General features: G+C 52.4%; 3 protein-coding genes across 6 annotated transcripts; 2 read left to right on the forward strand and 1 right to left on the reverse strand.

Moving 5' to 3' along the window:
- Positions 1 to 1,064: 1,064 nt before the first annotated feature.
- INO80B (INO80 complex subunit B) lies at positions 1,065 to 3,871 on the forward strand. Its single transcript, XM_061155773.1, has 5 exons — positions 1,065 to 1,218; positions 1,439 to 1,631; positions 1,844 to 1,962; positions 2,133 to 2,302; positions 3,255 to 3,871. The coding sequence occupies exons 1-5, from the start codon at positions 1,110 to 1,112 to the stop codon at positions 3,783 to 3,785; spliced, it is 1,122 nt and encodes a 373-aa protein (XP_061011756.1). The 5' UTR covers positions 1,065 to 1,109; the 3' UTR covers positions 3,786 to 3,871.
- Positions 3,872 to 3,977: 106 nt separating this feature from the next.
- On the forward strand, positions 3,978 to 6,792 carry WBP1 (WW domain binding protein 1). Of its 4 annotated transcripts, none has more exons than XM_061155775.1 (5): positions 3,978 to 4,475; positions 4,938 to 5,039; positions 5,563 to 5,665; positions 5,785 to 5,961; positions 6,131 to 6,792. In XM_061155775.1, the coding sequence occupies exons 1-5, from the start codon at positions 4,422 to 4,424 to the stop codon at positions 6,589 to 6,591; spliced, it is 897 nt and encodes a 298-aa protein (XP_061011758.1). In that variant the 5' UTR covers positions 3,978 to 4,421; the 3' UTR covers positions 6,592 to 6,792. The 4 variants fall into 4 exon arrangements, with proteins under 4 accessions (XP_061011758.1, XP_061011760.1, XP_061011759.1 ...); XM_061155774.1 differs by lacking the exon at positions 3,978 to 4,475 and adding an exon at positions 4,482 to 4,609; XM_061155777.1 differs by lacking the exon at positions 4,938 to 5,039 and having other exon boundaries at positions 4,009 to 4,475.
- A 166-nt stretch (positions 6,793 to 6,958) lies between these two features.
- On the reverse strand, positions 6,959 to 10,723 carry MOGS (mannosyl-oligosaccharide glucosidase). The gene is made up of 4 exons (XM_061155778.1): positions 10,207 to 10,723; positions 9,802 to 10,028; positions 9,155 to 9,351; positions 6,959 to 8,917 (listed from the first exon to the last, which is right to left on the reverse strand). Exons 1-4 carry the CDS (start codon positions 10,544 to 10,546, stop codon positions 7,174 to 7,176), a joined length of 2,508 nt encoding a protein of 835 aa, XP_061011761.1. The 5' UTR covers positions 10,547 to 10,723; the 3' UTR covers positions 6,959 to 7,173.
- Positions 10,724 to 13,503: the final 2,780 nt, after the last annotated feature.

Consider the following 13,503-nt stretch of genomic DNA (forward strand, 5'->3'; position numbering starts at 1 on the left):
GGTTCAAAGATAATCACCATTAACCGTTTAGTATACATTCCTTAGTTTTTTCTACGAATGTAGTAGCATAATCTGCCTTTTAAAGATGGAATCACAGGTGCCTCGTTACGGCAGTGGGTAGCGCGTCAGTCTCATAAAATGTGCTCAGCCCAGTCTGACTCTTTGTGACCTCAGGGACTCCAGCCCATCAGGTTCCTCTATCTGTGGAATCTTCCAGGCAAGAATACTGAAGTGGGTTGCCATTTCCTCCTTCAGGGGATCTTCCCAACTCAGGGATGGAACCCAAGTCTCCTACATCTCCAGCACTGGCTGGTGAATTCTTTACCACTGAGACATGGGTTATCTTACACACGTTTTATACAAAGTTCAAAAGGCACAAAAGGGTATATTATGAAGAATAAGTCTCCCTTCACCCTTGTTCGCCCAACCATCCATTGGAACTGCTGTCACCAATTTCTTGGGTCACCTTCTGGGGACCCATTTCTTTTCATAGCACCACAGCTTCCCACTATGGTGTATCAAATCCCTGTACCAAATTATTTTGGTTTTTCTTTATATTGTTTCCAATACTATTACCCACTAGGATCTAAATCCCACGTCTATCTTTATCAATCACCGATTAACTCTTAGCTTGTACCATAATTCATCTATCCACGTCTCTACTGATAAAGAATTGAGGCTTAAATACCATCTGCCCTCCTTGTAGGGCACTCGTGCTGTTAAGCCCTCCTTTTGCTGAAATAGTTTGTTAAGTTCTCCTCCACCAAACTGTAAGCTCCTCAAAGGCAGAGAGGAGTATTCATATTTATCTTTGTATTATCATAGCCTAGCCCCGAATTTGATCCCGGAACATATAGATACGTTCAAAACGCTTGCGTGTAATAATAATTGAATCTCGGGCGCTGAGTTCGTATATCGATTGTGGGGCTGCGGAGAAAGCGGAAACCGCCCCCCCCCGGCCTCAAAGAGTCCGGAACTATTGTTGGAAGGACCCTTGTTTCTCCCGGAGGATTTTAGTCGCAAAGCGTGCCCCGCACAAACATGGTTCCTATGCACCGGAAGTGCCCGGTTATTTGCTGGGATAAGTTCTTCCGCGGGGCGGAAAAGGTATGTCTGAATGTGTTTCGACTATTTACAGCCCCCTTTCCTTGCAGGGCCTCATGAGTAAGCTGTGGCGGCGCGGGAGCACCTCTGGGGCTATGGAGGCCCCTGAGCCTGGTAAGCGTGGATCCATAAGGCAAGTTAGGCCTTCGCATAAAAGCAGTCTCTTTCTTGATCCTTTGAGCTTCCCCCGGGTACTTCGCCACAGGTGGGAAGCAAAAAGGCGGGGCTGTTGTTATGGTAATACCAGAATACTGCGGGGACTATAGGACCCTTCGGGGTACTGGGCTTTTCTTGCCCCGCTCCCATACATCTTTGACAGGCTCTCCTTCTGCAGGGGAAGCCCTGGAGTTGAGTCTAGCGGGTGGTCACGGCCACGGAGTGCACAAGAAAAAGCACAAGAAACACAAGAAGAAACACAAGAAAAAACACTACCAGGAAGAGGAGGTTGGGCCAACGCAGCAGTCTCCTGCCAAGCCCCAGCTCAAACTCAAAATCAAGTTGGGCGGGCAGGTCTTGGGGACCAAGAGGTAAGGCCAAGAGAGCCAAGGTTTTACTTGGGGGACTTTAGAAGCAGGCAGAGACAGAAGGAGAAACTGGCTGCAGTTTTCAGAAGACAGAGAATGGATGCTGTGACTTCAGGGCCCAGGTTAATGTAGCTAGAACCCAAGAGGGCGTAGGGAAGACGATGTACTGAGCAGGAGACAGTTGCTCAGCTTACAGAGTGGTTGCTTCTCTGCAGTGTTCCTACCTTCACTGTGATCCCTGAAGGTCCTCGCTCACCCTCTCCCCTTATGGTTGTGGACAATGAAGAGGAACCTGTGGAAGGAGTCCCCCTTGAGCAGTACCGTGCCTGGCTGGGTGAGAAGGATCTAGAGGTGGGGAAGCTGGGTTTCTCATTATACCTGGTTAAGGGAAGAGGGTTTGTTCTAAGGAAGGTGAGAATTTTGCGTGTCCCAGTATTAACTTGGACAAATTAAGGTTCCCAATCTGAACAATTCTACTTTTAGCTCTCCAACTTTACTTTCCAGATGAAGACAGTAATCTGTCCCCCTCCCCACTGCGGGACCTGTCCGGGGGGTTAGGAGGGCAGGAGGAAGAGGAAGAACAGAGGTGGCTGGATGCCTTGGAGAAGGGGGAGCTGGATGATAATGGAGATCTCAAGAAGGAGATCAATGAACGGCTGCTCACTGCTCGACAGGTAAGTAGGTTCATTCTTTATTCGTTTGCGAAACTGATACTGAGAACTTTCCCTGTCTGGAGAACTTTGAGCTTCTGCTGAGAACTGAGCAGCAGGGATATCAGCAGTGGAGAAAAGACAGACTAGGTTTCTGTCCTCATGGAGCTAGTATTGTGTAGTAAATAATTTTGAAAAACTGGAATGTTTATAACAAAAATAGGGTGATGAAATAGAAAGTAGAAAACAAACAACATTAGATAGGGTAGTCTGGAAAAACCTCTCTAAAAATATCATGTTTCCAATACCAGAGAAGCTTTCCAGGCAGAGAGACCAGCAGGGGCAAAGACCCTGAGAGCAGAACATGCCTAATCACGGTCAAGGAGAAGAATAAATGTGACTATGACAAAAAGGTGGTATGCAGAGAAGTGATATGTTTGGTTTATATTTCAGTAGATTACTTTGGCTTCTTAGTGGTGGTAAACGATAGAAACAAGACCAGATAGGAAGCTATTGAAGTAGTCAGGTAAGAGATGGTGGTGGCTTGAACCAAGGTGAAATGAGTTGGAGAAACCAGAGGGATTCTGGATATATTTAGGAAACAGACACTTGTTGGGGGAAGGAGGAAGCAAGGCTAACCCTGACTTTTTGACTTGAGCAATTATCCAGTTGATGCTATCCATTGGGATTCAAAGATTGAAAACAACAAAAAGGCCTCCAGAGAACTAGTACAGAGTTTTGGGACTCAGGGCAGGAAGGTAACGTTACTGAAGCATTTGTCCTTGAGGGTCAGGGGTGTAACGCTGAAAGTCTGGAGACCTGAGAGGAGGCAATATGAAAGGCTCCTGGAGACTGTGCTCATTGGACTCTTTTCTCAAGGCCTGCTCAAGACCCTGCTTTCCATGTCCCCACTTCCCCCTCCCTCGTTCTGGCGGAACTCACTTCTCTATTTGCTGACATCTCCATATCTCCCTAGCGAGCTCTGCTGCAGAAGGCTCGAAGTCAGCCTTCCCCGATGCTGTCACTACCTGTGGCTGGGGGCTGCCCGGCCCCCGCTCTCACCGAAGAAATGCTGCTGAAGCGTGAGGAGCGGGCACGGAAGAGGCGGCTGCAGGCAGCTCGGCGGGCCGAGGAGCACAAGAACCAGACTATTGAGCGCCTCACCAAGACTGCGGCGCCCAGTGGGCGGGGAGGCCGAGGGGCCTCTCGGGGCGAGCGGCGGGGAGGGCGGGCCGTGGCCCCAGCCCCCATGGTGCGCTACAGCAGCGGGGCACAGGGTTCCACCCTTTCCTTCCCGCCTGGCGTCCCTGCCCCCGCGCCTGTGTCTCAGCGGCCATCCCCATCTGGCCCGCCTCCTCGATGCTCTGTCCCCGGCTGTCCCCATCCGCGCCGCTATGCCTGCTCGCGCACGGGCCAGGCACTCTGCAGCCTTCAGTGCTACCGCATCAATTTGCAGATGCGGCTAGGTGGGCCTGAGGGCCCCGGGTCCCCACTTCTGGCTACTTAAGGCCCTCATCCAACCTGGACTCTGAGCCTTCTCCTCTGCCCCTTGTTTTCAGTGTCCTCCCCATTTTATTAAATTTCATCCTGTGCCTTGACTTGTACAGAATTGGGGGGGTGGAGTATGGGTAGGCCAATTCCCCATACACACAGATTGCCCCCTTCCCCCTGCCCGCTGCTTGCATTGGCGCCGGGAAACGTCCACCAGGCCCTAGAATGGTAGCCGGTCCGCGCCCACCCAGACTCCAGCAGACTCTCGGGACTCCGCCGCTCCTACAGGGATTACCTGGCGTGGTCGAGCGTTTGGCGTCATCCAGAAAATAGGGCTCAAGCCAGTCAGCGGGAACTTTGCTGTCCCGGGCGGCCGTTCATTGGCTGATAACGCAAACCCTGTTCTGTTGTCCATATTGGCTGTTGTCGCTGTCAGTCACAGCCGGGGTCGAACCTTCCCCACTCTTTGTCTGTGCAAGCTCCTGTTGTCTGGGAGAGTGGCGGACGTGCTGCTGTAGATTGGTCACAGGGAGAAGCCTGTGGTCTTTCCTATTGGCCCATCTGTCCGAGGGTGATGCGGATTGGTGGGATGGAACAACCTGGGTGCTAGTTGGCAGAGCTCTCGCTGGATGGAAGGTCCGGTCGCAGAGTGATGGTGGCGGCAGCGAAGATGGGCCGGGCAGGGACCATGGCGGTGGAGGCAGAGGTGGCAGGGGCGGGGCAGCTGGCGGTAGAGGAGACTGTGGTCTTCAGGGAGCTGTAGGTGGAGGCATGGCTCGGGCTACCAGCGGGAACGGCAGCGAGGAGGCCTGGGGGGCACTTCGGGTGCGGCAACAGCAGGTATCCCAACAGCTCCAAAAGCCTATCACGACAGCCATTTATTTCTCCTTCCCCATTCCTTGCCCCCGCCTTTTGGCGGGTGGCGGAGGAACTCTCGGAGCCAAAGGTACTGTGAAATTCCTAGATATGGCCCTTCTACTCTGTGTAAACTTTGTAATGTAGGTGCTGTTGACTTTTGCCTGCAGCTTCATAGATCCCATCCCTTAGCTGCAGTGGAGGCTTGCAGTGGCTCTCCAGTGACCAGAGGCATAGTGAGGCCCCAGGGAGGTTCCTTCTGTCTTGCAACAATTACTTGTGATGTTTTTCTATGTGCCTATTGTCACAACAGAGTCTGGCAGCGTCTTCTCTTGAGGGAGCAATTTGGAGAAGAGATGGAACCCAGAATCACGCCGTGGATGCCATCCTTTATCATCCACAGCAATCCCATCTGGTTGGGAACCCTGCTCTGGGTCTCATATTGCTCCTCCTCTACCCTGGGAAGCCTGAGACCCAGAGGTGGAAAGATCCAGCTTAGGAGTGGGGATTGGCAGACCACAGGGAATGATAATGAAAACAGCTTTGGAAATTACCTAAACCCCTTACCCATTGTCTGAGACTTTGAGATAGCCCAGTCTTCTGACTTCTGCCAAAACACTCCCTTAACATTAAACACCCTTGGGAGCCAGGCTTGAATGTGAGAGAAGTCTCCTATATGCAGAGCTGAAATCTGCCTTTTTGTATGCCCACACCTTGCATCTTAGTCTCTAGACTGATTCTTGCTATTCCAAATCTTCTTCCATGCTAGCAGCCCTTCGGATATTTGAACACTCTGAGTATCACTTCTTCCTCTCCCCATAGATTTCTGAGCTAACTTGGCACACAGGATGGGCTTGTGTATGTGTATGCAGGGGGTGGGGGTGGACAGTGCCTTGGGCTGTAATCTCCCTTGGTTTTAAGTGCTTCCTTGCTCCCAGCTTCGAGAGCTGTGCCCAGGAGTGAACAACCAGCCCTACCTCTGTGAGAGTGGTCACTGCTGTGGGGAGACTGGCTGCTGCACGTACTACTATGAGCTCTGGTGTGAGTCTTCAAGGGGGCTCTTCTTTTGTTCTTCTGCCCACCCGCCTTTGGACTTCAGCCTTCAAGGACCCTTCTCTGCATAGGAGGTATCTAAGTCTCTTCCTCCTCGCCTCCTGCAGGGTTCTGGCTGCTCTGGACTGTCCTCATTCTCTTTAGCTGCTGTTGCGCCTTCCGCCATCGACGAGCTAAACTCCGGCTGCAGCAGCAGCAGCGGCAGCGTGAGATCAACTTGTTGGCCTACCATGGGGCATGCCATGGGGCTGGCCCTGTCCCTGCTGGCTCACTGCTTGACCTTCGTGAGTGACTTGAGGCTCTGGCCTCGCAGTGGTCCCTCCCAAACCAGGAGGTTTGCTTCATTCCACACTCCCTTTTCAGAGATTTCAAAGCACACTTTTCCCTCATAGGAAAGACACCACCACCCCACCCCTGGTTGCCTTCTATCAACCATACCATTCTTTCCTGCAGGCCTCCTCAGCGCCTTCAAACCCCCAGCCTATGAGGATGTGGTTCACCGCCCAGGCACACCGCCGCCTCCTTACACTGCAGCCACAGGCTGCCCCTCGACGGCTTCCAGTCAATGCACCTGCTGTTCCTCCGCTTCCAGCTGTCCTGCCCACCATGAGGGAACAAATGTGGAAGATGTTTCCTCCCACCAGAGTGCCCCTCCTCATCAGGAGGGTGAGCTTGGGGCAGGAGTGAGCCCTGCCCCCACACCCCCCTCCTGCCGCTATCGCCGCCTGACTGGTGACTCAGGTATTGAGCTCTGCCCTTGTCCTGACTCCAGCGAGGGTGAGCCAGTCAAGGAGGCTAGGGTTAGTGCCACCCTACGAGAGGTGGAGGACCAGTCCCCTTGTGCACGGCCCCTAAATCCAGCACCCCAAGTCTCTCCTGCGGGGCTGGCTTCCAGTGAAGGGGACATCCCATAAGCAATTTTGGGAGGCGTGGGGTGGGTTACCTGCCCACCAGAAAGCCCTGTTCCCAACTCCCTGGGTTCTCGGCCTCTCCCTGCCCTTCTAGAATCTGAAAAGGCTGGAGTCCTGAGAAGGGCAGTGTTTGGGGGACTGTGCGAGCTCTATCCCCCAAGACATACCCAGGAGCCTTTGATCTCATTAAAGAGATGTGAAGCAGCTGCTTGTGGATTTGGGTGGACTAGTGCTCGGCTGACTGCATTGCACTTGACCTGACTAGGTTTGGCAGGGACAGTCAGTGGCCACTTTTTCCACCTTCTCTGAAGGAGAGCAGCCCTAAGGCCTGGACTAAGACCTCTTGGTGAGGCAAAGCTGGCAAAAGCAATGGAGTCTGGCATGGTTTTCCCATTTATTTAGAAAAATAGACTCTGAATTCACATTCACCCCAGGGCTGTGTGGGATGTCAGTTAGGAGACACCTGAGATGAGCTGAGGAGGGTTTGAAGCACTGGTATCTGACAGCTAGGGGCAGAAGTGAGAGACCTGTCCCTCTAGTCCAGAATGGAATAAGCGGGCTGGCTTCTCCTCCCACGCTCCCCCTTCAGTAGTCTTCAGCCATGGCCAGTAGGACAAGGCTGGTCCAGCCCTGGAAAGGGCGGCAGCCCATGCCTCGCCCATCCTGGTCGCTGTACTGCTCCCACAGGAAGCCTGTGGCCTGGTACTGCCGTCTCACATTGCCCACCAGATTGGCGCGGAGCTCTCTATGGAGCCTGGCAGCACGGGCCTGGTGGGGACCCTCCAGATGCCCGTAGTAGTGCAGAGCCCCCAGTGCCAGGTAGTTGACATTGAGCCACACAGCCCCTCGCCAGTAAGGAGGATCATGCTCTGAATTGCGCTGGCTATAAAAGGGGCTGGATGCTGCAAGAGAGCGCAAACCAAAGGGGCTCCAGAGTTGACGCCGATCAGCTAGAACATCCAGCATGGGTCCAAGGCGAGGTGAACTGGGGTCCAGCAGCCGCAGCAGAAAGGGGAAAAGACTGACGTAGCCCAAGGCATCCACAAACTGTAAGTGAGGGTGGGGCCGGCCCACCACCCGCATCAGCCCCTGAGGGGGCCGAGGCTTCAGCTGCACCGCTTTTGTATGGTTCCCAAAGTCTGCAAAGACTCCTAGCTCTGGGGCCCAATGCAGCTCATCCAGGCTCTCCTCTGCTTCCAGGGAGGCAGCCAGTGGGCCCAGCTCTGCAGCCGCCTCAGCCTCTCCCAACTGCTCGGCTAGCCGCATCAGCACACGGGAACCTAGGGCCACCCAGCACCACAGATCCAGGTGCCGCTCACTGGCCGAAGGGTGTGAAGCCCGGGGGTAGTCATCCAGGCCTGAAGGCAGCGTCTTGGGGTTTAGTAGGGTTGGCAAGGCTGGGTCCCGGCCACGCCAGCGGTAAGATAGTGGCACTGGCCCTGCCTGGCTGTGATGAAGCCAGGAGAACCAGGCACGCAGGCGAGGGAAGGCCCTGCGGAGGAAGGCCAAGTCGGCAGGGTCACCACTGTCTAGCATGTGGGCTACAGGCAAAAGCAGAGTTGGAGGGTTGGCATGGGCTGTCCTTTGCACCAGGAACTCTGAGGGCACCCGGGCTCGGGCCTCATCCCCCAGCACCTGCTCCCGTCCAATCCAGCCGTCGGCATTAAGCAACCCCAGCCAGTGGCCTATGGCTTCCCGGGTGAGCCGGGGATCCCACCGTTGGATCACCAGCTGGTGAAAGCCCTCATCCCAAAGGAAGCCTCTTGGGAAGAATGACCGAGAGGGCACTGCTGTGAAAAGAGGGACAGATGGAAAGAGGACTGGGTCCACCTTCTGCTCAGACCCCTCAACCTCCATGTCTGGCAACACCAGACCCTGTCCATAGAAGTAGCCAATCCCACCAAGAAGGCCACTGAGGGCAGCCTGACCCAAAGCCTGCTCCTCAGGGCTCAGGCCCTTCTCCTTTAGCCGGAAGGTCTTTTCAAAGCGCTCTCTAAAGGCTTCAGCATGGCTTTCCAGGGTGTGGGTCAGCAGGCGGCCTGCCAGCAGCTCTGGGGCTTGGCTGCCTCCTGTCCGGGCACTGCCTGATTCAAACACCAACTCCACAGAAAAGGGGACTTTCAGTGTCACCTGTTGTATCAAAAACTGCCCTTGTCCCTGTCCTTGCCCACTCGGGCCTCTGTCGTCCCACTTCAGAGATCCTGGCAAGCCGAGGTAGCGTTCAGGGGAAGCCCCGGGGGGCTGATGCTGAAACCAGTGATTTAGGCGACTCTTCACCATCTCTGTCAGCAAGGGAAGTCCTGGATTGGAGGACCAGAAGACGTTGTAGCTTGAAAGGAAGAAGATAAACAGGAAATATTATGCAGGAGGAAGCGGTGAGGATTATATAGAGAAACAAGGTGATGAGGAGTCAGGATGGGAGGGTCTTGGCAATGCAGGGAACATGGGGCCTAATGAGAAGGGAAATGCCTGGTGAAAAGAGGGTAGGGTTGAGGAGATGGAAATCAGACTAAGTCAGCATCCATACCACCCCTCCCACCATCCCATACACTCTTCCCCCAGTTACCTGCCATACTTGGGGGTGGTATCTCCTGGACTGGTTGGTGCCAGAAGTGTAAAGCGGAAGTCACCAAGCTCACTGGTGTGCCCACTGATGAACTTCAACTGCCCCTTAGCCCCAACCTCTGGCACAAGGACTTCTTTGCCATCTGTTACCACATAGAAGAACAGGGACACCAGAGGGCGGGCAGAGGTCCCTGAAGCCTGGGTGGCCAATGCAGAGAGAAAAACACAGCATGAGGTTAGCAGGCCTTCCCCTGAGAAGCAGCCTTAGGGAGGGGGACGGCCAGGGAGAACAACATACATCTAGCACTGTCAAGGGTCACTGAGAGGAAGCACCAGTGGGATAAGGAGCTATGCGCAGCTCTGGGAAATAATAGTACTTCTGTGCCATGTACTGGTTGAACTCTACATATTACTGGTATTTCCTTTAATCCTTAACAATTATGTGAATTAGGTGCTATTTTTATTTACAGTTTACAGATAAGAAAACCAAGACTCAGAAAAAAGAGATGGTCATACAGGCAAGTGTTTAAGGCAAGCAGCAAACTCAAAGCCCCTTCTGTTTACCCCCACTTTATCCTGCATTTGCAGGCGGCAAAGAAAGGGTGGAGGAAGGCTGGGCTGGGGGAGGGGTGTCCTGAGGGCCCTGACCTGAGGCTCTACAGTCACTCTCCAGCTCCAGTCCCCTCCGTGCTGACCCCCAGGCCTCTTGACGAACTCAGTGGTGAGCCTTAAGGCCCCATCCTGGATGTGTTGCCGCCCGAAGGAGACACCGTCGTGGAACTCCCAGCCATAGGGACCCACGCCGTCCCCCTGCTCACACGTGTGCCTGAGCTTAGGGGTCCCTGGGGTGGTGCCTTGCTGCGCCCACATCAGTCCTGGGGGTAGAATGGCCACGTAAGTCAGAGAGCTCTTGTCCCTCTGGGTCGCCGATTACTTCAGGGTCATCCCTCCTCATAACTCTCCTGAACCACTCCTCACCACCCTGGATCTGGCGCGAAGCTAGGGCTCCCAGATTAAATGCCCGCCTGCCTGCCCGCCCCGGGTGCAGGTTACCGGTGAGGAGGGGCTGCGGGCTTCGGGTCTTCATGCCGAAGTAGACGTGAGGGCGGTAGGTGCCCCAGAAGAGGTCCGGAGCCACGGTAGGGCTGGAAGAGTCTGGAGGCAGCGCCGGCGGGGCGGAGTGCAGCATGACAGCCCGCCGCGCACGGTACCACGGCAGAAACCAGCGACCGGACAGGCCCAGGGCCAGAGACAGGACCACTACCGCCAGAGCCGCGCCCCCAGCCCTGCCGCCCCGGCCATGCCGCCGTGCGGGGCCTCCCCGAGCCGCCCTCTCTGCCGTGCGCGCTCCGTCTGCCGGCGCTCCGCGGCGCCGCCGCTCGCCCCGAGCCATCCTTGCACAGAAATCGTCGTCGCGGGGACCCGGGAAGATGGCAACAGAGCCCGGGCCTGCTTTGCCTCCTAGCCTTGCGCGGCGCCGGGGGCGACCACCGATGTGTCAGCTGCCCCTGCCAGCCGGTGCCTACAGCTCGACTTCCGCCTCCTCCCGGAAGTCCCGCCCCGCCACGTCAGGTTAAGCTCCATGACCCGGAAAGGCTGTCGCCCTTGTGGCGTAGGGTTGATCTCGGAGGTGGGCCTTCTGAGCTGTGTCCACTGGATAAGCGTTTATTTGGCCTTCTCAGAGTTCACAGGCTAGTAGGAAAAACCAACCTCACATTTGTCTTGTTTCCCCTTTTAGTGAATTTTATATATTAAGAGCCTGAGACCCCATCCTGTTTTACTTTTAGCCTCTCCCCACAGCGCCCGGGTCTGGTGGCTGAAAACCGTGGCCTAGAAAGTTCAATAAGCTGGCCCTGGCCACAGAGCTACGTGGCTAGCTTGGAACCTAGATGTATCTGAATCAGACTGCACCATATTGTCCACATACCTATGCCTTCTTTCCTAGTGAAATGGAGTGGATACAAGGGCATCTTTCCCAGCAGTGTCTTTAAGCCTCCCTCTGACTTTTGCTGTGGCATCTCCAGTCTAGGGTTCTTAATTTAGATGAACCCTAAAAGGATCGTAATGGTGCTGTGTATACTTTTTTATTTTTTTAGCCATTTCTACAACCCAAGAAGCAAAGGTGCTTAGGGGAAAGATTGCTCATGTCCAGGTCAGGGAAGGCTGTAGCAAAGAGGTGGCATCTGCACCTGATGTTGACGTAGAGTCAAGGTTACATTAAAAAAAAAAATTTCTTTTTGGCTGTAGTGGGTCTTCCTTGCTGCACACAGGTTTTCTCTAGTTGTGAGTAGGGGCTACTCTTCATCGTGATGCATGGGTTCTCACTGCTCTGGCTTCTCTTATTGTGCAGCTGGGGCTCTAAAGTGCAGGCTCAGTAGTAGTTGTGGTGCAAGGGCTTAGTTGGCTGGGGCATGTGAGATCTTCCCAGACCAAGGACTGAATCCGAGTCCCTTGCATTCCAAGGTGGATTCTTAACCACTGGACCATGAGGGAAGCCCTACTCTTTTATTTTTTCTTGTAAGAGGGCTTTAGGGGAAAAAAAATTATTTGGTTGTACCAGGTCTTACTTGCAGCATGCAAACTCTTAGTTGCTGCATGTAGTATCTAGTTCTTTGACCAGGGATCGAACCCAGGCCCCCTGGCTCAGGAGCAAGGAGTCAACCACTGGCCCACTGAATAAGTCCCAAGGTTACATTTGATGATGGTTCAGAAATGCCACTTAGATTCATAGTTACTTCTCACCAACAGCTCAGCATAAAAGGTGTTTTCATAAAGTACAAATTTCTATCATCCTCTAAAAAAACCCTAATCCACATTTATGTTATTCTAGCTATTATCACACCTACCATCCTAACTTTAATTATATAAAACTAACACTTTATGCTGCATGCTTACTTCACTGTAATCTGACCTCTGGCCCTGCCCTCCAGCGGCAGACTTTTTCCTCCTGAACAATCACCTTCTGACCAAATCGCATGGTTGGTCCTTTCCTGCTACCACTGCACCTGATCCACTTCTATACTTTAGCACTTAGCACACACCTGAATTTCACTATTCATCCTTGAATCTCAGTAATAATAACCAGGTCAAGTCAGAAGGTTAATGCTAAATATCTGTAAATTCAACACAGGTTTATTGCACACTGCGTATGAGGCACTAAGCAGAGTGTTGGTGACACAGAGAAAAAGGTCCCAACCTCAAGTTCACAATCTAGAAGCACAGTGCCAGCAGTCAGTCCATGCTTACAGCAATGTCTGAGCCTTCTGTATTTGTACAGATCAGAGTCGCTCATCAGGTCGAAGATAAGAGGTTAACCATGGGCGTGGAGAATGCAAATCTAGGTAGTCAGTATCCTTTCATCACTATATAGAGGCTTGTAGCATAAGGCCTCTTAGATGCTTATGTTATGCTCACCCAATCTTCCAGGCAGTTTACAGACATCTATTTACTTATTTGCATGTAGGGATCTTAGTTCCCAGACCAGGGATTGAACCAGTGCCCTCTGTGGTGGAAGCAGAGTCTTAATCACTGGACTGTTAGCGAAGTCCCAGATATCAATTCACTTAATCCTCTCAACAGTTCTATGAGGTAGTACTATTATCCCCATTTTACAAACAGGGAAATAGGCACTAAGTAATGTGTCCAAAGTTACATATCTACTTAAGGGAAAAGCTTAGGATTTCAATCCCAGGCATTCTGGTTTTTACTACACTTGATTGTCTCCTGATAGTTTTTCTTTAAAGGGAGAGGGGAGAAAACCAGTCCTTTGAAGATATCACAGTTTTAAGCAGAGAAGTACTATAGTAATGTGGTAGTAGGATATATTTGGCAAAGTACATAGCAGCCAGTGTCCAGAGATTCTTGATTCCATGGCTGAACATTCTGAAGTTATTCACTATTATTATTATAGTTATTCACTATAATTTTAAACCAGTGGCTATCAAGCATTTTTTCTTACAACCTATGGTAAGAAATAATTCTATACTGCAACCAAGTACATGCAAGTCAATACACATCCACCCACTTTATATAACTATATTCATGATTATATACTTAAAACTTAGGTTTCTTAAAGAATACTTCCCAGTCCATGTGCCATGCACCGACACTTTTATTCTATTTTACTGTTTTTCTAAAGGTTGATTTAACCCACTAAATTGACTTCATGATCCACAGCCATAACCTCGTATGAAAAACAGTTTAGGCACTGTTCTCTGAAACAAGTAGTGAAAGTTAGTCAGTCACTCAGTTGTGTCTGACTCTTTGTAACCCCATGGACTGTAGCCCACCAGGCTCTTCTGTCCATGGAATTCTCCAAGCAAGAATACTGGCGTGGGTTGCCATTTCCTT

This window comes from Dama dama, chromosome 11 (assembly GCF_033118175.1).
Source record: "Dama dama isolate Ldn47 chromosome 11, ASM3311817v1, whole genome shotgun sequence".
Classification (NCBI taxonomy): domain Eukaryota; kingdom Metazoa; phylum Chordata; class Mammalia; order Artiodactyla; family Cervidae; genus Dama; species Dama dama.